Source organism: Gossypium hirsutum, chromosome D05 (assembly GCF_007990345.1).
Source record: "Gossypium hirsutum isolate 1008001.06 chromosome D05, Gossypium_hirsutum_v2.1, whole genome shotgun sequence".
NCBI lineage: Eukaryota > Viridiplantae > Streptophyta > Magnoliopsida > Malvales > Malvaceae > Gossypium > Gossypium hirsutum.
In genome coordinates, this window is record NC_053441.1 from 61,723,692 (window position 1) to 61,746,553 (window position 22,862).

The 22,862-nt window shown below is 31.6% G+C and overlaps 3 protein-coding genes across 7 annotated transcripts; 2 read left to right on the forward strand and 1 right to left on the reverse strand.

Annotated features, from left to right (window-relative positions):
* The first annotated feature begins 393 nt into the window (after nt 1-393).
* LOC107903526 (uncharacterized) lies at nt 394-4,972 on the forward strand. Of its 4 annotated transcripts, none has more exons than XM_016829600.2 (3): nt 394-487; nt 1,264-1,805; nt 4,311-4,972. In XM_016829600.2, exons 2-3 carry the CDS (start codon nt 1,353-1,355, stop codon nt 4,668-4,670), a joined length of 813 nt encoding a protein of 270 aa, XP_016685089.1. In that variant the 5' UTR covers nt 394-487; nt 1,264-1,352; the 3' UTR covers nt 4,671-4,972. The 4 variants fall into 4 exon arrangements, with proteins under 4 accessions (XP_016685089.1, XP_016685087.1, XP_016685088.1 ...); XM_016829598.2 differs by lacking the exon at nt 394-487 and adding an exon at nt 837-1,041; XM_016829599.2 differs by lacking the exon at nt 394-487 and adding an exon at nt 837-1,037.
* A 4,076-nt stretch (nt 4,973-9,048) lies between these two features.
* Nucleotides 9,049-12,343, forward strand: LOC107903525 (universal stress protein PHOS32). 2 transcript variants are annotated; one of them, XM_016829596.2, is made up of 3 exons: nt 9,049-9,784; nt 11,980-12,033; nt 12,140-12,343. In XM_016829596.2, the coding sequence occupies exons 1-2, from the start codon at nt 9,121-9,123 to the stop codon at nt 11,988-11,990; spliced, it is 675 nt and encodes a 224-aa protein (XP_016685085.1). In that variant the 5' UTR covers nt 9,049-9,120; the 3' UTR covers nt 11,991-12,033; nt 12,140-12,343. The 2 variants fall into 2 exon arrangements, with proteins under 2 accessions (XP_016685085.1, XP_016685086.1); XM_016829597.2 differs by having other exon boundaries at nt 9,052-9,784; nt 11,983-12,033.
* Nucleotides 12,344-20,419: 8,076 nt separating this feature from the next.
* Nucleotides 20,420-21,908, reverse strand: LOC107903524 (zinc finger protein CONSTANS-LIKE 1). Its single transcript, XM_016829595.2, has 2 exons — nt 21,214-21,908; nt 20,420-20,900 (listed from the first exon to the last, which is right to left on the reverse strand). The coding sequence occupies exons 1-2, from the start codon at nt 21,736-21,738 to the stop codon at nt 20,625-20,627; spliced, it is 801 nt and encodes a 266-aa protein (XP_016685084.1). The 5' UTR covers nt 21,739-21,908; the 3' UTR covers nt 20,420-20,624.
* Nucleotides 21,909-22,862: the final 954 nt, after the last annotated feature.

Below are 22,862 nucleotides of genomic sequence, written 5' to 3' on the forward strand. Positions count from 1 at the left end.
TATATATATGTTAAATCTAATATGAACAGTAATGAAAATGTATAAAACTAAATATTACTTTAAATTTAAAATGTCCAAACTTGTTACACTCCAATTATCCGGATCGAGTAAGTTAATGAAAAGTGCAAGCAAACCTCAAAAGAATTTTTTTGTAAAAACTTTTTGAGCTAATAGTTGAACGGATCCTTCTTATTAATCACAACACCAGACTCCTTTTATGATGTCACTTCAAAAGTGACACAAGATACACCATAATACCACCCTACATAACCTATACCATCAGATCACTTAATCACTTAACTTTGATCTACTAATAATAGCTCGACACATGTCATTTAGGGGCAAGGGACTAAGAGTACATAAGGCACAGAACAACAGACAGTGGAGAGAGATCCTTTTTCCCTACTTCCTTCTACTCTTTCTCACTCCTCTTTGTTCTCATCTCCGACCATTCTATCTGACGGCTCTCCGTCTTGTACCAAACGAGGTGAACTTTTCTTTTCCGCCACCTTCTCCACTAATCTCAAATCAATCATCAACAAAACTCATAAATATAATAGTAAATATATGTATCTTCACTATAAACTTTAATCGTAATATGCTATTGTGGTTATTATGTTGAATGATTTTCTTTTCTTTTCATGGTTATTAGAATAGGATTGGATCGATTAATCGAATTAATTGGACCGGAAATTGGTTGATACATTAATCCGAAGAAAGAGGTTGAATCAATTAACTCGTGAATTGATATAAATCATTTGAATTAAATATATTGATTGAAAAAAAATTATTTTTTAAAAATATAAATGTTTAATAATTTATTTAAAAAATAGAAAGTTAAAAAACCACAGACTTATTAATCTGTCGTACCACCGGTGCAGTTACGAAAAACATTTCTGGTTTCTTTGCTATTAAGGAAGGTTCGTTGTAGAATGTCAACCGCTCCATGGAAGGCTACAAAGTAGTGATTTTGGTGGCGGTGTGCAATCCCGCACTGACATCCAACCCAACACTCAACGTGTCACCGACAAATTCGTGTCGGTAACGCAACTCTGTCCCAACCAACTAGATTCCCCCCACTTGTCTCCCTTCAACATTTCCATGAATTTTGTATTCATCTTTTATGTTTAATTTGGGAAATCTTCTAATCCTTCTTTGCATCTTATTCGCCACAATCTTTTCTCCACCTCTCTTTTCGAGTTTTTCCCATAACCAACAACTTCGTTTTCATGTTTTGTTTCCTAACCAAGGTTCTTTTTTCAGTTTCCCTGTGAGCAGAAAGACTCACACCATTAGAGCACACACACAGGGCGGAGAGAGAGACGAAAGCAGTGGGGTTATAACTTATAACCATGGGGCGTCGTCTCTTTGCCTGTTTTCGTAGGGGTTCATCGTCTTCTTCAAGGAATGAAGTCCATGCCAATGAGAAAACCAATGGAACAGTGGTTGAAGCGTCGGCGGAAGGCCCAGTCCTGGTCGAGTTGTTCTCTTCACAGGGGTGTGTTACATCGCCGGCGGCGGAGTTGCTTTTGTCGAGGCTAGGGAGAGGGGATTTTCAGTTGGATGCCCCGGTGATTGTGTTGGCTTATCACGTTGATTATTGGGACTATATGGGGTGGAAAGACCCTTATGGTTCAAGCCTATCAACTGTTCGACAAAAGGCTTATGTGGAGGCTTTGAGGCTTGATACCATGTTTACACCTCAGGTTGTGGTTCAAGGCAGGGCTCAGTGTGTGGGTAATGATGAAGATACTTTGTTATCCATCATTGCCGGTGCTCCCAGGTTCCCTGCTCCAACATTCCAGGTTTCTATTACTTTTTCCCCCCTCTTTTGTTTATAATGTCTTTGATTTCCATCTTTTTTTCATTGAATTATAAATCTAGCCCTTTGTTAGAATCTGGAAGTTTTTGGTGATTTTGATCTGAAGATCCCAGAAAGTACCTGTGAAGATAAATTAAGAAATGTAGTAAGTTTAGGTAATGGATCCTCTGTTCAATTAAATAATCATTAACTCATGTCATGAACATGAATCTTGAAACTTTTGTAGGGAACCATGGATCAATAATGGAATACATATTTAGTGAATCAAGATCAAGCCTAGACCACCTCAACTATCAAATATATATATTTGTTAGTTTATTATATTTTCTTCCATAGGTAGTAAAAGTATTATAGAGACCTTGTATTCGGAGTAAGATATAAAGATTAATTTACTCATATCTTAGAAGAAAGAGTGAATTAGTCATTCCGTCAACCACACCAATTTTTAATAATAAAAATAAAAATTAATGAAATTTTTAACAAATGACCAGTTTGCTCATGGATTAAACGTGCAAAATTAATTTACTCATTTTTCATTAAAATGGGCAAAATGCAATATGGATTCCTATTAGAGAAAATACATTGTAAAATGTATAGTCCCCAAAATTAAATGGTGAGTTGAGTTTGGTAAGCAAATAACAAATCTTGGTGGACGGAACGCATTTATAGGTTTCTCAATTGTCACAGTGGCTTTAACTTTAATTTCTTCTGTTTTTCACCTAATTCATTAAATAAAGAAAATGAGTTAGTAGAAACTAAAAAAATAAAAGAAAAATGGATTTTGGTTCACCCTTCTTTTTTCTTGAAGCATTTTTGCCATTGATATTCTAACATTAGTTTAGATATAACCCTCCTATGCAGGGGCAACACCAGAGGGGAGGCAAGGCTTTGGCCTCTTAGTTACTTAAAACACTAGTTTTTGTTTGGGTGAATGTACTTTAGAGGTCCCTCTATTATAGGGGTCTGATCAAATTAGTCTCTCTACTATTAAATGGATCAATTTAGTCCTTGTACTGCTAAAGAAAATCGAATAAGGCCAAATTGGAATAGAATTAGCATTTACTGTTTTAAAAAATATCATTTATTGTTTAATTGATTTAATATTTTTAAAGTTATGTGAATGAAATCTTTTGTTTGAAATTGAACTGCAATCAAAAGAAATAATTTTTAAGACATTTTTTATACAATAAATGTTAACTCTATTACATTTTGGACTTATTTGTTTCTTTTTATTAGTATAGGGACTATTAATTCATTTAATAATAGAGGGACTAATTTGATTCAGTCCTTATAATACAGGGACCTCCAGGGTACTTTAAACTTTTTGCTAGTTAATAAGATGGTAAAATGATATTTTGGCTCTAAAAATTTATAATTCAATCTCAAACTGTTAATATAAATTTCTAGCTTTATCCCTACTTCAAGCACCCTTTAAATACATAAAAAAAGCATATAAAATACGAGTAAGACACATACTCACACCTAAAGGCTATTAGATATTGGCTCTCACTCGACACTCCCTCGTCTCTCGCAGTTCATCTCTTTGCCGAGTGCATAAATCACCTTCAAAATATGGCCTTGGTGATAGAAATTTTCCATTTTCCTTCTGCTAATGTTGTTGAATAGCGACACCGAGGCAGGTATTCCTTGAAAATAAGTCTTTTCATCAAATCCTTAGCCTAGTAAGCTAATGTCTCAAAATGGGCTGACCCAATACTAATGCTTGTTTTCTACACATGAAAAATGGATAATGACTAGGGCCTCCATTAGTTGGTTTAAATTGAGGTAAATGTACCATGGAAGTCCTTATACTAGGAGGTGGATTGCATTTTGCCTTCTCTACTGAAAAATGGGTCAATTAGTGCTTATATGTTATATCAAAGAGCAAACTAGTCCTACTTTCAAAAAAAAAAGCAAATTAGTCCTATTAAAAATTTCATCCATTTTAACTGTTAAAAACTGGTCCTTGTACCTCAGCACGAGGTACACATGACATGTCATGTGTAAACTGTCTAGTTATTCAATCAGCTACATCAATTTTTAACAATAGAAATAGATGAAATTTTTAATAGAAATTACCAGTTTGCACTTTGATTTAATATACAGGGACTAATTTGTCCATTTTTTTAGTGAAGGGGGGAAAATGCAATTTAACACCGAGTACAGGTTTTTCTATGGCATTTTTACCTTTAAATTGGTTTAACTGGTCAAAACGAAGATATTTGGTTTGGTTTTTTCAGTTTTGAAAGTTAATCAGTATGAAAATCAATGTATTCGACCAGTTCAGTTACTGAGCTTCAAATTTGATATCCGAATAGATTGAATTAACATAACCTTTTGATAATTTAACCCGTTTAGTCAGTTTATCAGAATGTTGTAACCAAGCTAGCATGGCAAAGATCAGTTCATACAATTCATGTTAATCTTTCATTGACAAGAACCAAATCTTAGATATAAAACAAAGAACTAAATCTCTGTCTTAAAACAGGCTAATTTCCAAAGGCCTACATCAGAGTCCTTACAAGTGACCTTAACAGGAGCTTTGAGGTCTAAAGTAGACAACAATGGTGTCAATATAATGGTGGCATTGTACGAGAGCGGATTGGTAAATGACTGCCCAGCAGGTGAGAACAAAGGGAAAGTCTTATCCAATGATTTCGTTGTTAGAAAGCTCGAAAAACTCTGTACTGTCAAAGACGTATCTGCTAAGAAGACGGTCTCTGGCACTGTTACTTTCACTCTATGGGATGGTTTCAACAGTAGCAAATGTTCTCTCGCTGTCTTTGTTCAGAACAACTCCTACCAAATCCTTGGTTCTCAGAACTTTCAACTTCCAAATGATATTTGAAAATCAAGGGTTTAACCCGATCGATTCATACAGTCGGCGGTGTCCGATAGATTTAGGACTCGAATCCTGGTATTTGCACCCCTTTCTCTTGTGTCTAGATTAAGGCATCTTTTGTATAAAAAAGATCTTGAAGTATTGTGATATGAGTACAAATTTTTAGGCAATTTTCATATATAGGATGTGTTCTGGTTAGGGATTGAATTGTTTTCTTATTTCCTGCTTTTATTGTTTAGGATATGGAAGTTGGAGAGAGACATTTGCATTCATTATATGATTTTTCTTTTTTTGGTTTTAACTCTCAATATTTTGCTGTTCCTTTTATAACTTTACTTGTTTCACTGTCATGGTTGAACTGATGAAGGCAGTCCAAAGCAGCAAAGGTTTACAATTTGTTCACTAGTGTATACATTTGGATTCCATAAATCTTGGGTCGAGTCGAGTGGAATTTTAAAAAAATTTCGAATCATTTTTTTGGGTCATTTGTATTTTAGGTTTACGTTTTTCAGGTTGGGTCATTATAGGTTTTAGTTCTTGAGTTTGAAGTGTTCCAATTTCTAGTCTGTTGAAATTTAATCTTTGTACTTAAAAATATTAAAATAGATTCTCTTAATTTTTTTATTTAAAAATTTCAGTTTAGTCATTAATGTTATTAGTATTTTCCATCAAAATTTGCTAACTTGGTATGTTAATTAAACTATCCTCATATGACACTGCATATGATTGATAAAAAATAAATATAGAAATTACAAACCATGATAATGATTATGATTAGAATTTTTAAATTGAAAAAAGCAGGAGGATTAATTTTTTAATTTTTGAAGTACATGGAATAAATCTCAAATTTTAGATAAGTAAAGGGATTACCAACATGACAGTTCTAAGAGATTCCTCATATTTCTTCAACTTATCATCATCTCCAAGTTTGTTAAACAAATTATCAGAAGATGGAGCACAAATTTTCTTAGCTTGAGAAGTGGAAGATGAAGATGAAGATCTGATATTGTTCTTAGCATGCTGTTGAATTGACCTTTGAGCATAAATCCAAGTACAAATTCCTTGATCTTTCAATGCCTCAATAGCTCCACTGCTAGCTGCTGCAATCCAAGCTCTTGTTGAACAACTCATGGTTTTAATCCTTTTTGCTATACTTTTTAGATCAAATGGCTGTTTTTTTCTTAAGCAAATGGTAATGGTGGATAAGAGGTTCTTATATAGTGACTTTATGGGGGGGGGGGGAACCAGAGATGGTATGCAAATAAAACAAATGGTTTTAATTGTATCCTACAATAGAGACAATGATAGTAAAGAAATGAACAAAATCACCAAAGATAAGGTTTTGGATGGATTGTTTTTGGTTCCTTTGGATTTGGGGGATGAACCCTTCACTATTCACATCCATTTTATTGCTTTCTATTACATCTTTCCATGAAAAGTTGAAATCCTAATGTTACTTGAGAAGTGGATTGGCTTGTTTTTTTGTTTTTGGGGTAGGAGTTGGAAAAAATTAGGATTTGAAGTTTTAATTTATTAAGTTTTCAATATATATAAGAATAGAAAAATGCGCACTTGAATATTTATAGATAAATGATTTATACTCATTTCGGGATATGTGATTGTCCATAAAAAAAGGTTAAAAAATATTGTCTCCAATCAAGGGTAAAGCTAGGGGGTCGGTAGGGGCTTTGGCCTCTCAAAATATAAAAATCGCCTCTTTAGTTCCTTGAGCATTTACAATGTGTTAAGTTAATTTAATGGTAAAATTATATTTTGACTTCTTTAAAAATTTAAAATCTAATTATGCCCTCTCTAAAAACAAAAAGTTTATAGTTTAATCCCTTGAAAGTTGTAAAATTTTACATTAATACAATGAAAAAAAATTTACATTTTTTAGCTCTCCTAAAAATTTAAAATCAAAATCGGCCCTTCTAAAAAAAATTTTAACTTTACTCCAATTTAGTTAAAGTACACTCAAACCCTAAAATCAAAATTCCATTATCAAAATCTTTAATCCATATCTTAAATCCCATTAGGAATGTTGTTCCAAATTCCATTGGAACTCCTTTTCACCTTTTTTTTCCCTCTTCCCCACTATTCCTTTCACACAAGATATGACTCCAAGTCTTCTAGAATGGAAATTTTTTTTATTTAGGCCTTTTATATTTTTTAAAATTTTAAATTAGTAAAGGTAAACTTGCATTTTAGCTCCCCTAAAAATGATAAAAATTTGATTTAATCTTTTAAAAATTATAAAGATATAGAATATTCAAATTGTAAAATTATATTTTTACTATCGTAAAAATTAAAATTTAATTTCAACCCCCACTAACAAAATTCTCCGCCTTTTCTATTTAATCATTTTTTAATCTAAATATTAATACAATGCTTCTTCTCATATAATAATATAATATAATATAATATTTTCATTAAAATATTTCATAAGTCCATATATTCTTCATAAATTTAGAACTTAGTCTTTGTATTTCTATTTCTAGGAATTTAATCTTTCTACTTTTCAAATTTCAAATTTCAGGTCTATCTGTTAACACTGTTAAAATTATTTTGTTAAATTCAGGTTCATTACAAATTTTTTTAGTTACATTGCTATCAAGTGAGTATTTTTTTTATATTTCAAAATGTCACACCAAAAAATTTAACAATATTAATAATCGGACCTAAATATGGAAAAAAAAAGTAGAGAGACTAAATTCTTGAAAATAAATATATTAGGACTAAATTTCAAATTTCTGAATAGTATAGGAACCTATAGCATATTTTAACCGTTTTCTTTTTCGAACTGTTCATTATAATTCAGTTTGGTTTTTAATTTTTCATATTAATTTTTCATTTTGGATTTTAGATTTTTTTTAAATGTACTTTGATTAATGACTTTTGAATATTGTTTGACAAAGTTTCAATGTCCTTTTTACATTAATATTTCTAAAAACCCAATAATTTTTCAAGTAAATAAAAAATATTCAATAACTTTTATATGGTTATATGGTTTTTAAATATATATATAACTTTTAAAAGTTGGAACTGAAAGGAATTGATAGAGTTTAAGGCTGAGTTGGATGGGGGATGCGTTTACTTGAGGTTAGTGTAGAAACAACGGTAGCGGTGAGATTAAATACTGTAATAATACTGTAGCGTGAGACAAAAAGTAAGCTAAACGCACTGCACCGCATCCCACTACCCATCCAAACCCTCCCTCAGAATTAATTAGGAAGGAGACTAAAGTGGCAAGGAAATTTAGGTCATTGTGTGAAAAGAAAGATAGGATAAAAGCTATTTATAGGCTTTAGAGTTTCATCTAGTTGCATTTAAGTGGACTCAATACTTATTATTCCCCTATTTAGCTCGACTTTGACTTTTATTAGTGTCGATTTAGATGGTTAGATTGTTTTAAACCTTATTAGTCGAACTTCCACATCCATGAATACTGAAGGTTGTGATGTGATAATTATATGTACTCTAAAGGATTTGAGATTCGATTCTAAATTTGTGAACTAAACCTCCACACCTTAAATCTTGAGTTTCTCAAAATACAAAATGTTATCATATAATAGATTTCAACACTCGGATAATAATTTTTAAACTAATCTCAATACCTATAATGAGGAGATCATATAGTATAAAAGAAAGACATTTCGATAAACACGTTGTGATGTCTTTTTCGATAAAACTATTATGGAGGTTTCTATATTAGGAGCCATATTATGTTTTACCTCCACTACTTAAAAATAGGTAAATTAGTCCCTGTACATTAGAACAAATATCGAATTGATCCTTTCTATTAAAAATTTCATCCAGTTGTACTGTTAAAAATTGGCGTGGTTAACAAAATAACCAAACAATGACACGTTGCATACCATGTGTCTCTCATGCTGACATACATGAACCAATTTTTAACAATAGAATTTGATGAAAATTTGAACAAAGGAACCAGCTTGCTCTTTGATTTAACGTACAATGACTAAATCACCCATTTTTTAATAGAAATGGCAAAATGCAATTCGACACCTAGTACAAGGGCCTCCATGGTACTTTTACCTATCTTTTTCTCTCTCAATTACATTTAGAAATAGAAATGGTTAAAATATGTCATCAGTCTATGTACTTTTTTCTAAATTTGAAATTTATTTCTTATACTTTTATTTCTATGAATTTAGTCATTTTACTTTTTAGATTTTAAAAATAAGGTCACTCTACTTTTATTTTAATAGGAGATGGACTTAAATTTTAAAATATAAAAAATAGAGAGGTTCAATTACTAGAAATAAAAATATAAGGACTAAATTTTAAATTTATGAAGAGTATAGGGATTGATGACATATTTTAACCTTTAAAAAACGACCTCTAGAACCGTCCTTCCCAAAGCTCTATAATTTTTATTCTTAAATAAAACCCCTACAGAACCCAAAAAGAAAGAAAATCAAAGTTCCACAAGAAAATGAATCACTCTGACAACAGTGACCACCCTCAGCTTCCATCCATCAAGATCCGTCATCCCTCCTCCCCTCACCACCCCTCCTCCGCCGCTACCCCTACTCCTACCGCTGGCGCCCGCCGTAAGATCGGTGTAGCCGTCGACCTCTCCGACGAATCAGCTTTCGCCGTCCGTTGGGCTGTCCAAAACTACCTCCGACCCGGTGACGCCGTCATCGTTCTCCACGTCTCACCTACCTCCGTACTCTATGGAGCCGACTGGGGCCCACTCCCCCACACCCCACAAAGCGCGGAAACCCCGGAGTCCCAGAAGCAAATAGAAGACGAATTCGATGCCTTCACGGCTTCAAAAGTGGCGGATTTGGCCAGACCCTTGAAAGAATCCGGGGTTCCCTTTAAGATTCACATAGTGAAAGATCATGATATGAGGGAAAGGTTGTGCCTTGAAGTGGAGAGGTTAGGGTTGAGCGCCGTTATAATGGGGAGTAGAGGGTTTGGAGCCGAGAAAAGAGGGAGTGATGGGAAGTTGGGCAGTGTTAGTGATTATTGTGTCCATCACTGTGTTTGCCCTGTTGTTGTTGTTAGGTACCCTGATGATAAAGATGGCGGGAGTGGTGAGCCTGTGGTTACCATTAAGGAGGCTGAGGTAGAGGAGGAAGCTTCCAAAGGTTAGGGCTTTAATTTTTGGTTAAATTCTGTTACTAGTCCCTGTACTTTGTAAAAGTTTTGGTCTGTACTTTTTGTATCGGTTTATTTTAGTCCTGTAATTTTTTACTTTTGAAATTTTAGTCCTAACCCAAACGGTAGCTGTTAAATCTGTTTGTTTAGATTCAATTACTAGTTTAGTACTATACTTACAGTTGTAGGTTTAGTCCATATTTTTCAATTGGATCAGTCTAAGTCTTGAATTTTGAAATTTCAATTCAAATGACAGTTTTTAATCTATGAACTGAATTTCTAGTGAGTAATATGTGAAAATAACAAGCAGACATGATATTACACATATGATAATAATTTGCCACATCAGATTTTGGAAACAGCAAAATTTAACTTAATGAATTTAACTTAATGAAAAGTACAGGAACAAAAAGTGACCAAATTCAAGTACAGGGACTAAATCTACAACTTTCGCAAAGTACAGGGACTAATAGCAGAGTTTAACCTTAATTTTTTGGTTGTTTCAGTTTGATTACAAAATTTGGTATCTTTATACCTGTTTTAATGCTTATGTGCTTTTATAGTTATGAACTGCTATATAGGATATAGTAGCAAAGTCTCATGATATGGTCCATGCCGGCAATCCTACATGCTTAACTTTGTTTGGTTTTGAATGACTAAAATTCGGCTTCTTGGCAGTCTTTTAACGTTTAATTTAGATGATTTTAGCATATTCTTTTCTTGGGTAATGTGTTTTTATTGTGTTACATGAATGATTAGGCTTCAAAAAGCTTAAGTTTATGTATATGGATGACCTTTATGTGATACAATATTTAAGTTGGCAAAGGTTGGCCTTTTGTTGGTGTTAATTTCGGCATAATATTATCTATGTAGATCACCACATGTTTGTGACTTTGTGTTGGCATCAGTGATTCAAAATATGGTTCCTTTAAATTTTTTTATAACTTAATTTTGGATTGTTTTACAAGCCTTTTCTTACTTTATATCTTAAATAGGACAAGGTATAAGAATATGGTCTATATAGCTCATTTTACGTGTTGGAAGGTGTTTGGTTTGTGTTGTCTGTGTAGTTTAAATATTATTTAGCTTAGATTTTGTGTTTGATTTTTGTGATGGCATGGTTGTTGAGTGGATGGGGTTGTTTTCGCCCCCTTTAATTTTGTTGCGGACTGCAAGTTAATTAGAGATGGAGCTCGGTGATGGATGGACAATAGAATCGTTATATAACAACAATGTGTGGAATGCGGTGTGCTTGGTGATGAATTCATCATACATGTCACTGCTGGTTTGATATAGCAAGTGGGGAATGGATAAATATAATAAAGATATGTTTAGAGATATAGGTATAGAGTAACTAAGTAATTTGTAGTGCATTGATACGAATAGTTTGTCCATTTAAGACAAAGCAAGTTGATTTTTAAGGAGCCGGACTCATTGGGATTGAATGATTGACTGTTGCTTGATAGGGGGACTATTGGTAAAAGTACCTTGGAAGTCCTCATACTAGGAGTTAGATTGCATTTTGCCCCTTTTACTCAAAAAATGGACAAATTAGGCCCTATACGTTAGATCAAAGAGTAAATTAGTCCTTTCAATTTAAAATTTTCATTCATTTCTATTGATAAAAACTAGTGTGATTGATGAAATAACCAGATAGTTACACAAGACACGTCACGTATACCTCATGTCGCTGTATAGGGACAAATTTTTAACAAAAAGGATTAATTTACTCTTTTTGATCTAATGTATAAGGATTAATTTGCTCATTTTTGTAGTAGAGAGGGCAAAATGCAATCTGATTCCTAATACAAGGGCCTCCATGGTACTTTTACTGGGGACTATCATAAGCTGTTTTTATGAAAATTAGATTATATAACGCAGTTACTTAAACTTGGAAATAGGGAGATAAATCTGCTTCGACGTGATCTTCTCTCTGGATTTATTTGTTAAAGCATGCTGCCCCCCCTTTCTCTCATATTCGGGGAAACTTTATTTGTTTGTTTAGGCAATTGCTTGTGAAGCATGGTGAACCGTCTCTACCCTTTATACTTTTCTGGCAGAAATACCTAATAAACATGAGACTGCCTGTTTAGTGGCAAAGCTTCATGACTTTCTTTCATGGACTCTTGGTTTAAGTAGGAAAACTCCTGTAAATTGACATTGCTGTTTGATTCTTGTTTCACAGCAGATGCTTAGCAAGTCCTTGGTAATTGCAGCAGCTTTATTGCATCAGTAGCAGGTCAGTATCTTTATGTTGATCATCATTACCTGTTTCTTTTGTGCAAACCCTGTCTGCAATTTGATTTTTCTTCCTTTCATCTTTTGCTTTCTTGTGGTGTACATAGCATGGTAGAAGGCTTCCAGTTGTGAAGAGAACTCAGGTAAAGTGGATTGTAGGGTTCTCATTCCCCTGGGGTATATCCTCTTTGTATAAACTCGGTTGTTGAGGTTCTTGGTTTCATTTTTATGGCACTGTGAGGAGATATTGTTGTACTATACTATGATATAAATATAAAGATAAATCCAGTGTCAACATTTGAATTTTAGCATTTTACGAGCTTTTATGTTTGATTTGATGCCATAAATTCAAGGGATGAAGTATGAATATACTCCATTAGAGCTTCCCCTTGCATTAAAGGGCCTTTTTCTCTGCATATAATTAAAGCAATGCTAATCTTTTATTTTTCTTGAAGTATTGTATTGTATTGGATATATATATTTGGACATGGGTATGAGGATATGGATTTTATTAGATCTTGTAAATATACTATACACCTTATAGGTTTAAATATATCATTTGGTGCTTGAGTTTGACACTTTTTTCTATTGTGATATTTGAATTATTTTTTTGGTACTTACATTTGATAAAAGTTATATATTTTGGTACTCAAAAGTAAAAGTGTTAATGTTTTAGTTTATAATTCAGGTTTTAGAGTTGATTTGATGGAAATTGATTGCGTTTGAATTTTGTTAATAGAATAAATTTAGTGTTAATTGTGAATTTGTTTAATTTCGTGATTAACTAGTCAAATAGAATTCGATGGATATGATATAATTAGAGTTTTAGAGTTAATTTGATAGAAGTTTATTGTTAATAGTATTAGCTAATTATGAATTTTCATCAAATTGACTTTAGAACTTGAACTAAACACTAAAAAGTTAATATTGTTTTTTAGGCATTGTAATGTATAATTTTAGTTAAATACAAGTATTGTATTGAGAAAATAAAAAGTGGTTAGAAGCACCATTAATGTATTTGTATTAGGAGTTAGATTGTATTTTACTATTATTTATAGTTGGAGTTCTATTCGATCTAACGGTACATATTATTTTACATCAATAGTCAAGATTAGAATCTATCTACATTTAAAATTTTTGAGGGATTTACGCTATCTAATTAGTTTTACAAAATTAAATCTTCTTAGATAAATCTCTATATTTATTATGGAAGCTTTAAATATCTTTTAAGCGCTTTACTTGTATTTTGTTCTTTTTGCTTAAAAAAATAGACAAATTAGTTCACTTATGTAATTTAGCTCTTAATATAAGAATTTTTATGATACTTTACTAAAGAAAACATTAAACTCAAATGGTAAAAGAGCAGAGATGCTAACCACAAATTCCCTCGCTCAAAAGGTAAACAATGAGAAAAGAAATTCCATGGAAGAATTTACCCATTTTATATACTGATTTCAGTCAACTCTTTATGCATCCACTGTTTTACACTGTTTAGAGAAAGACTATCTAAGGGTGGGTTTGGATGGGCGATTGGGTGCGTTGCGGTGCGTTTAGCTTACTTTTTATCTCACGCTACAGTATCGCTACAGTATCTAATCTCACCGCCACCGCTGTTTTTACACTAACCGCAGGTAAACGCACCGCCCATCCAAACTCACACTAAATTTTGTTTTGGGTTTATTTGGATATTTAAACTGTATCTAAAGAAGGAATGCTAATTTATGTTGGGAGTTATCGAGTATAAAACATTTGATTACAATTTGAAGATAATTTTTTTTGAATATTAATTTTATTACAGATTGTTATAATATCTGTTATTTTTTATACAATAAGTAAAATTACTTATAGTCTCTTTCTAACTCTTAAATAGGAGGATAATGTGCTCGAACCTACGCCATCCTGTATTTATAGCAATGTTAATACCAATCGAGTTAGGATCAATAAGTCGAAGATTAAATTTATTTATACCTAAATTAATAATTTTTTTATCGAGAAAGGGGTGAGATTGTTTAAGTTAAAATATGAAACCTCTTTTTAAACAAGACTTCAACACCTTAGACTAATGACCAATTGAAATAAAATTAATAGTTAATACTCTTCTATAAAAAAACTATTTAAACCAATAAATGTTGAATACAATGATAAGATACATTGCACTTTTAATAAGAGATGAAAGATCAGATTTTAGAGACGATGTTATTGAGATGAGCAATTACGAATCTAAATATGAACAATAAAATAGACATTAATAATAAAATAAAAATAAAATATTTGAGTATATATAAGTAATATAATATTGCAGCTTTGATGGAACCAACTCTTCTTGATTACTTTTGTCTTTAACAGATAATGTTTGATATTTGATATGATTATTTAAATGTAAAACTTGTACTTGATTACTTAAAGATCATTGGTTGGAAAAGGTATTAGGTATTGAAATTATAATCTTCATATTTTATTATTACCATATCTATATGCTAGTGATGATGGCCATTCCCACATCTATATATATATATATTAGAGCATATGTAATTGATTTAAGAGAAAAGATTCCATGCAAGATAAACTTACTTTAATGGTTAAAATAATGTTTATAGTCTTTGTATTTTTTAAAAAATTAAGAATTTAGTTCTTATGTTTTAGAAATTTAATCTTTTTATTTTTAGATTTTAAAATTTAAATCTAACTATTAATACTAATAATTTTTTAAAAATTCAGGAAAATTATAATATCTTTCTTTAATTATATGGTTACTAAGTGAATAGTTTTTTTTTCAAAATGTCACAACAACAAATTTAACAAAAAAAATTAACAGTGTTAACAATTGAACTTAGATTTTGAAATCTGAAAAATAGAGAAACTAAATTCCTAAAAATACAAATACTCAAACTGAATTCTTAATTTTTGAAAAGTATAGGAACTACAAACATATTTTAACTTATGTGTATTTTTTATATATGTAATAATTTCTTTATTTAAAAAAGTCGAATAAATATCTATCATATCATGCAATAAATAATTGTTTTTTCAAAAAAATATTATATAATATGATTTTAATGGAAGTAGATATTTGATTTTGAATAATCATTTTTTTAGGATAAAAAGGAAAAGCTTATATGTAAAAAAAGTCTTTAAGAAAATGAAAAAAAAAAGCTCATTAAATTTGTACCAAATTAAATCATTGTCGTTAACTAAAATAATCAATTAAGCTTTTTCGTTAACGGTTTTCGTTATTAATCACGTTGACCATTAAAATAAATTGATGGACCAATTATATAATGACACATGGTAACTTCTAGTTTAATATAAGATAAACGACAGCCATCAACTTTTTAAAGTTTATAAAGATGCCACTAATATTATCACGTTATTACAAATTGATTAAAAAGTAAAAAAAAAATCCCATAACTACGTATGAAAATAAAATTTAAACAACAAACAAAAGAGATTTTCCTTTCACCTAGAATGGGCAACATTCCCGCATTGAATACATTTAGGCTTATTAAGCCCACCTTGTGTCTTAGGCAATGTATCCATACACTGAAACGACATAGGAGGATGAGGTGACATCATCTTTATCGTAATAGTAGCTGCAAGCATCGTAGTTGTCATGGTGGTGGTTGTTTCAAGGGCGTCTTCAATGGTGTGAGACTGATATTTTAAATCACGATTTTCTTTGACGAGTTCATTCTTGGACTATCTACTGATACCCCCTTGCTTGTCGATGCATCCCTCCGGATCCGACTTTGTCTTGTTCGATCCCCACCGTGTTGAGAGGTGATTTTGAAAGAAGAAATTAAGCTGCTCATTGTGGCCAACCACAACCTTCCCTAATCTTCTAATCATTCTGCCATCCAGGAATACTTAGGGTGAAGCTCAAGATGTTCTTGAATTTTCTGACACAAAATTTAGAGCTTAGCATCAACTCTATAAGAACCTACAATCTGATCCCATAGCTTAGACCAAGAAAGACTAATAGTACCCATACACTAAAAACTCGGATGGTTATGCTCTTAAGGAATCCTAGACAAAACATCTACAATAGTGTCTGAGTCAATGACAATCCAATTGGTCCGGTCTAGCCATTAGTTGGATCGTCAGCTTGGTTTCACATATCAGGCCTGGTTTGACTAGTTTTTGGGTCTTGGCCTCTGTTTTGGGCTTTCGAGTCCAGTTTACAATCTCAGGTCCAATTTTCAAGTTCAATTACCCATTGAGCCAATTGTCTAACTTGAAAATTAACTTCCAAAAATATCATATTAATTTTAATTGATTTGATTAATTTAATTTTACTTAATCAAAATTAATTTTTCCAAAAATCACTTAGATTTTCTAAATTAATTTTTCAAGAAAATTCTTTAATCAAATTTTGTAGTTGAACAATTCTTACGACCACCTAATTTAATTCCATATCGAATAAATCGACTCAATTAAATTATTCCCAAAGTTGTAGAATTTTCTTTTGATTCAAATACAGTCCGATCGAGCTTTTTTTGAGCTAATGGAGGGACCGATCAGACATATACAATTAGGCTCTAGTAATTGCAATTATGTCCAGAAGCATCGTTCCAATAATTCACAATTATTTAACCATGGAGTCAGTCCACAAAAAGTACCATGATTGAAAACTCCTTATTGTATACTCTTTATGAAAGCAATTCATCCAATTGCTTTATCCAATGACCTCGTCATGTGTGTGTTACTCTCATATGATATCCTTGATTCTTTTGAGTTAAATTCGTTCACTCAATACAATCCTATTTTATCTCATTGTCACCATTGTATGTGATTATTGTCAACAGATGACTATGATAAATTGCTCGTTCGAGAACTAGCAACCTATGGCCACGTTCCATATTTATCCATCCACACAATGCCAATGGCAAGATATCATTAACTTTTTAATTGAGCTATGAATTCCACTGTTGCTAGTAAAGTCATGCCATACACAAGTCCTGTACCCAACATACCAGCTATGGGCCCGATCATCTTTAGAGCATAAGCCTCCACTTATATCAAAGCACATGATTTGTATACGCATAGTTAGTGGCTAACTCATGATTTAGGTAAATCAAACCATGAACGTCACAAGTGAATTAATTCACAAACGGATTCAGAATTAATTCACAATGCCAATGACAAGATATCATTAACTTTTTAATTGAGCTATGAATTCCATTGTTGCTAGTAAAGTCATGCCATACACAAGTCATGTACACAACATATCAGCTATGGGCTTGATCGTCTTTAAAGCATAAGCCTCCAATTATACCAAAGCACATGATTTGCATACGCATGGTCAGTGACTAACTTAGGATTTAGGTAAATCAAACCATGAATGTCACAAGTGAATTAATTCACAAACGGATTCAGAATTAATTCATTTTGGGTCCAGTCTAATGTATCATTCTACCAATGAATACATCTATATCTCTACTCGTGGAGTCAACTGCTCCGATAGCTAAGACTAGTCATCTCCTCAATTGGAATTGTAGACGACATAATAATCCTTCTCAGTATTTGAATCAAATGCTCACTTTGATTCTTTTACGGTATTATGGACTCAATTAGATTATCTACTGAAGTAAGTTGTGTTTCTCGTAATGTAAACGTTCTTTACAATGCCACCTATCTTCAGTTTGAACTTTAAACAATCAATAAGCTAATATTTTCTTGTCACAATTTTGCTATGCATGCAAAATAAGAAAAACATAAATACAAAAGAACATAATAGTGAATTGTAAAATTAACTTTATTTATTTATTTATTCATCATTCAAATAAATAGAAAACAATTACATGTTTACTACAATATGGACACATTTCCCAACAAATTACTCCCATCAAAATGAAGACAGTCCACTCTAAAAAGAGTACTCCTAACATCCAAGTTTGTTACACGAGAAGAAGCACCAGTTTGTCTCAAATTTGGTATGGGAGACACAATCAACTGTTCCATTGATGAAAATCCTGGAAGGCTTTCGCCTAGAATTCCCTTTCCTTTGTTTGAAACCAAACCAGTAACCACAGTAGTAGGAGTTTGGCCAAAGTACTGCTAAAATAGAGAGTGGAGCTCTGAATGAAGCCCACATCATACCTCAGAATGAACCTCATTCTTAATCCTTTCCTGGAAATCCTTAAGATGTGCATAAATCCTTGTGTCCAACTAATTGAACTTTGCTTGCAGCTGTGTAAGCTCATTCTGTATTAGCACCATATCTTTCTGAAGACTGGTTGTAATGCCCTCAGTAATCATGATAATCAACGAATCTCTGATACCTTTGTTACGAGGTGATTTTAAAAGAAGAAATTAAAGAGAAGAGAAGATGAGAAAGAGAGAAACGAGAGAAAAGTTTAGAGAGAAGAAAACTGAATTTGGTTTTCAAATTTCATAATTACCTCTGCTCTCCTTAATTGGCCATTAAGAGAGGTAGAATAACGAATCGTAACAGTTGGCAGAATAACCATTGCCAAAACTACACTGTTTTATTAAACGGTGTTTCCCCCCAAAACGAATCGCTTAAGCAATCGTTGATTCCCCCATTTAAATACAAAATATACCCTGAACCTTAAACCATAAACCCTAAATACAAAATATACCCTGAACCCTAAACTCTAAACACAAAATACACCGTACTACTAAAACAGTACTAAAACACAACATATTACAATAAAAGGAAATAACAGTAATTAACAGAAATATGAAATGACAGTTACAATTGCATTCCATAACACATCGTTGGTTACACACCCTGGACTTGCTCTGCTCGTTTAGCCATCTCATCTTCAATGGGTTTGGGTTTATGTTTCTAAAAGGAGTGAAAAGGTTGGGGTTGAGCTTATCGAAATCAAGGGATAACCTTAGGAGATTCATCGACGAGTTCGGTGTTCAAAGAAAGCCACTGATGGTGGTGAAATTAATGGCGACTAGGGTTTGCTGGAAAGGAAAAAAAATGAAAAAGAAAAGAAGAAAAAGGGAAAAGTGAGGGGAAAATAAGGAAAATATGAAAAAGAAAATAAATATTTTAATATTAAGAAAAAGAAAAAATATTTTTTGTAAACACGTGGCACATTTAATGTGCCACATTAGACGTGCGTTAGCTCAATAACTATAGTAAACGATTAAGTGTTATTTTTGTAACAATACGATACATCAGTGGTATCCTTGTAAGTAAAGTATTGTGGCAAAAAATTTAAATTAACCAAAGTTTAGTGACCTCTAGTGTAGTTTACTTTTTAATTTAATAGTTTCCCATAAAAATGATTAAAAATTATAAGAAATTATGAATAAAAATAAAATTTATAAAAATTAAAAAAATTAAAAAAATATGAAAATTGATATAAACTATAAAATTTATAAAATTAATAAAACATATTTAAAATTTTATAAAAACATATTAAAATTCTACAAAAATCATAAAAAATTTGTAAAAATTTATAAAAGTATTAAAATTGATATAAACTTATAAAATTAAAAAAATAATAAAAACTTGAACTTGATCGGATCAATCAGTTGGATTGGTTAGACCGAAATCAATAAGGGTATCAGTCTAGAAAAAGCCATTAGACTGATTGACTTGGAAACTAATCGGTTAAATTGATTTTTTAATTATTTCTTTTATTTCTTTTAATGTTTTATTTAATTAAATTGGACGGATCAATCCAGCTAATAAATTGATGGCCTAATTGGTTTAACCACTGGTCTGGTTCTGAAAACCTTAGTTGGAATATTACATTTTGACATGTGCTAATAGCTGGATAAAGAAATTTTAGTTTGATAAAAATATTAAAAAATAAAAAAATCCATTCAACCGATCTAATGGCTTTCGTTGGATCGATACCCTTGTAGATTTTGGGCTAACCGATCCTATTCAAGTATTTATGATTTTTTTATAATTTTTATAAGCTTAAATCAATTTTAATATTTTTATAGCATTTTTACAATTTTTATTATTTTTAATAATTCTAATACATTTTTTAAATTTTAAATATTTTAAATAAGTTCTATTAATTTTATAATTTTATAATATTTACAAGTTTGTATAATTTTTTTAAATAATTTTAATAAGTTTATATCAATGTAAATATTTTTAAAATTTTTAAATATTTAACATTTTTTATTTTTATAATTTTTTTTCTAATTTTTAATCATTTTATAGGAAAATGTTAAATTAAATCAAAAGCTACCATGTGTTAGTCTGTTAATTTATTTCAACTATCAATGTGGCCAATGACGAAAACTATTGATGGAGGAGCTTAATTGATTATTTTAATTAATGATAGAGACTTAATTGGGTGCGAACTTAATAAAGGGACTTGATTGAATTTTTTTTATATATTTTCTTAAGGGCTTTTTTGATATCCAAGCCGAAGAGAAAAATAGAAAAATTACAAAATTAAAAATATAATTAAATCCCAACAAATTTCCACAAAATGAAGAGAATGGCAGCAAACCAAGGGAAAAAAATTGAAGTACAAGGACGCAATGTCTCAAATTTAAAGAACGAGGACTAAATCTTAAATTTCAAAAGAGTACAGGGACCCTTGAGATATTTTTTAAAAAACCTACATATGAGTTAGTGTGGGAGATAAATTAACGGCTCTGATCTCTGCTCAACCTACAGATTCCTGTGATTGTGGCTGATGCATCATCATCATTGGTGATCGTGTGCTTCTGAAGCCTTTTTAAGTAACTGATGATAGCCGTTGACCTTGACTTTGTTTCACCATGATCTTGATTCCTAGCTGATTGATTAATTTCAGCTATTTTTGGTTGCTTCAATAATCTTGATGATTCCATTGACGATGATGCTTCTCCATTGGATGATCCTCTTGAGCTTACTTGAGATGAGGAGCAACCAGTCTCATCCTGCATTTGTAAATAAAATAAAATAAAATCACTCGGCTGTTTGGCTGCTCAGAAAATTCATGATTAAATATCAAGTTCACAAGAAAATTAACTCTTTTTTAGCTCAAAAACTCAGATTTTAAATCAAATAAATTGTATAAAAAATGTTTATCAAATATGTATATGAATAAATTTCCATCTAAATATAAAAATAAAGTTCATGCAAATCATAAAAAATAAACTCATTTTCAGATTCAAATATTTCTAATTCAGATTTCAATATTATTAAAAAAGAAAAAGAAAACAGAGTAAGAGCAAAAGAAATCGAACATACATCAGACCAAGAACTAAGACTTTCTCTCATTCTCTTCAATCCAGAACCGCCGTCACCGTCACCGTTGCCGTTGCCGCCGCCGCCGCCATCCCCTTCATTAGTACTCAAAGACTTCAAGCTAGATATCCGCTTCGACATTGAGACAGGAGAAGACTCCCCTGACCATGGAACCACCTGATTTTCAGCATCTTCAATCTCGGCCTCCTCTTCCTCCTCCGTTTCTTCCATGGCGTCATTATCATAATCTCCCTCCTCCTCTTCACCAGACTCTCTCTCCGATGACTCACACTTATTATTACCGTTCACAACGCATGAATCACAAACAGAGACCGCGGAGCCGAGATTCCGACCAGATGCGAGCCAAGGAGTAGGACTTTGACAAACATGACAAAGGAGGGTTCGATTATGCTTAGCTACGAGGAAGTTGGCTCCATGAACCTTGAAATCACAGTCCCAACATAAATTTGCTTGATCTGATTCACAGTGCATTCGAGCTAGCCTTCCACATAGTTCACACTTCTTCATTTTTTTTTCTTTTCCGAGAAAATTGTGGAGCGTTTGGTTAAAAGAAAAGGAAGTATGAACTATTAACCCCACCCCCTAAATCTAAATCTTTACTATTTAAATCGAAATTCTCTTCATTAGAATATCAAATCTATGTACTAAGGCAGTATTTTTAAGAAGATTTTTTTTTTCAAATATTTTATTCAATCAAAGTATATAAATTTATTTCCATTTTTTTTGAGGTAAAAAAAATAGTTGACCTAATTTCTTAATTAATGATTCTTAAAATTTTAATTAAATAAAATACATTTAAGGTTATTTAAATAATTTTTAGTTCTACTGACATGGATATTGTTACTAATACAGATGAACATGAGTTTGAATACATTAAAGTGAATTATTTTTCTATTTATATGTTGAGGAGGGACTACGAGTAATTCTAGACATTTTGTCAAAAAAAAAATAAAAAATTTATTTCCTTATGATTAGAGGCGAATTTAGGGAGTTGGTAGAGACCCCGATCTCCTTAAAATAGAAAATTTACTATTTTAACCTTTTACTTTAAAAAAAATTATATTAATAAAGAAAAAATCGTACGATCACCCCTTCAATTTTTTCCCTCTTCACTCCTGATAAAAAAAAATACATTTATTAAAACTTTAACTAAATAATCTTTTAAAAAAATATCTCTAAATAAATATCACTAATTTATACGCTTAAAAGTAAGGTTTTCAAAATTAAATTAATGATCAAATCAATCTAATCATAATTCATTAGTCGGAATAATTTAATTAAATAAATTATTAAAAATTAAAAATATTAAAAATATATTTATCCCTCGATTTTATCGATTTTTTTTATCCAAATCAATTAAACAATGTGAATCAAATTGGTTGCCAGGTCATTAGGAGTTTTTGATTGTGGTGGTTGGGTGGGCCGACAAATAGAGGCCGTAGGTTGGGTGCCACGTGGAAGACAATGGTAGATGGGCATTTATGCTTTGCTTCAAGATATTTTTCTTGAACAGGAGAAGATTTATATCATGACGTGGCTGATTCTCCATATCAATTCCACGTGGAGGAATCCTGTCCATACCACCCTCCCCACCCACGTGATCCCAAATCCTTTCATTCTTCTCACGTGGC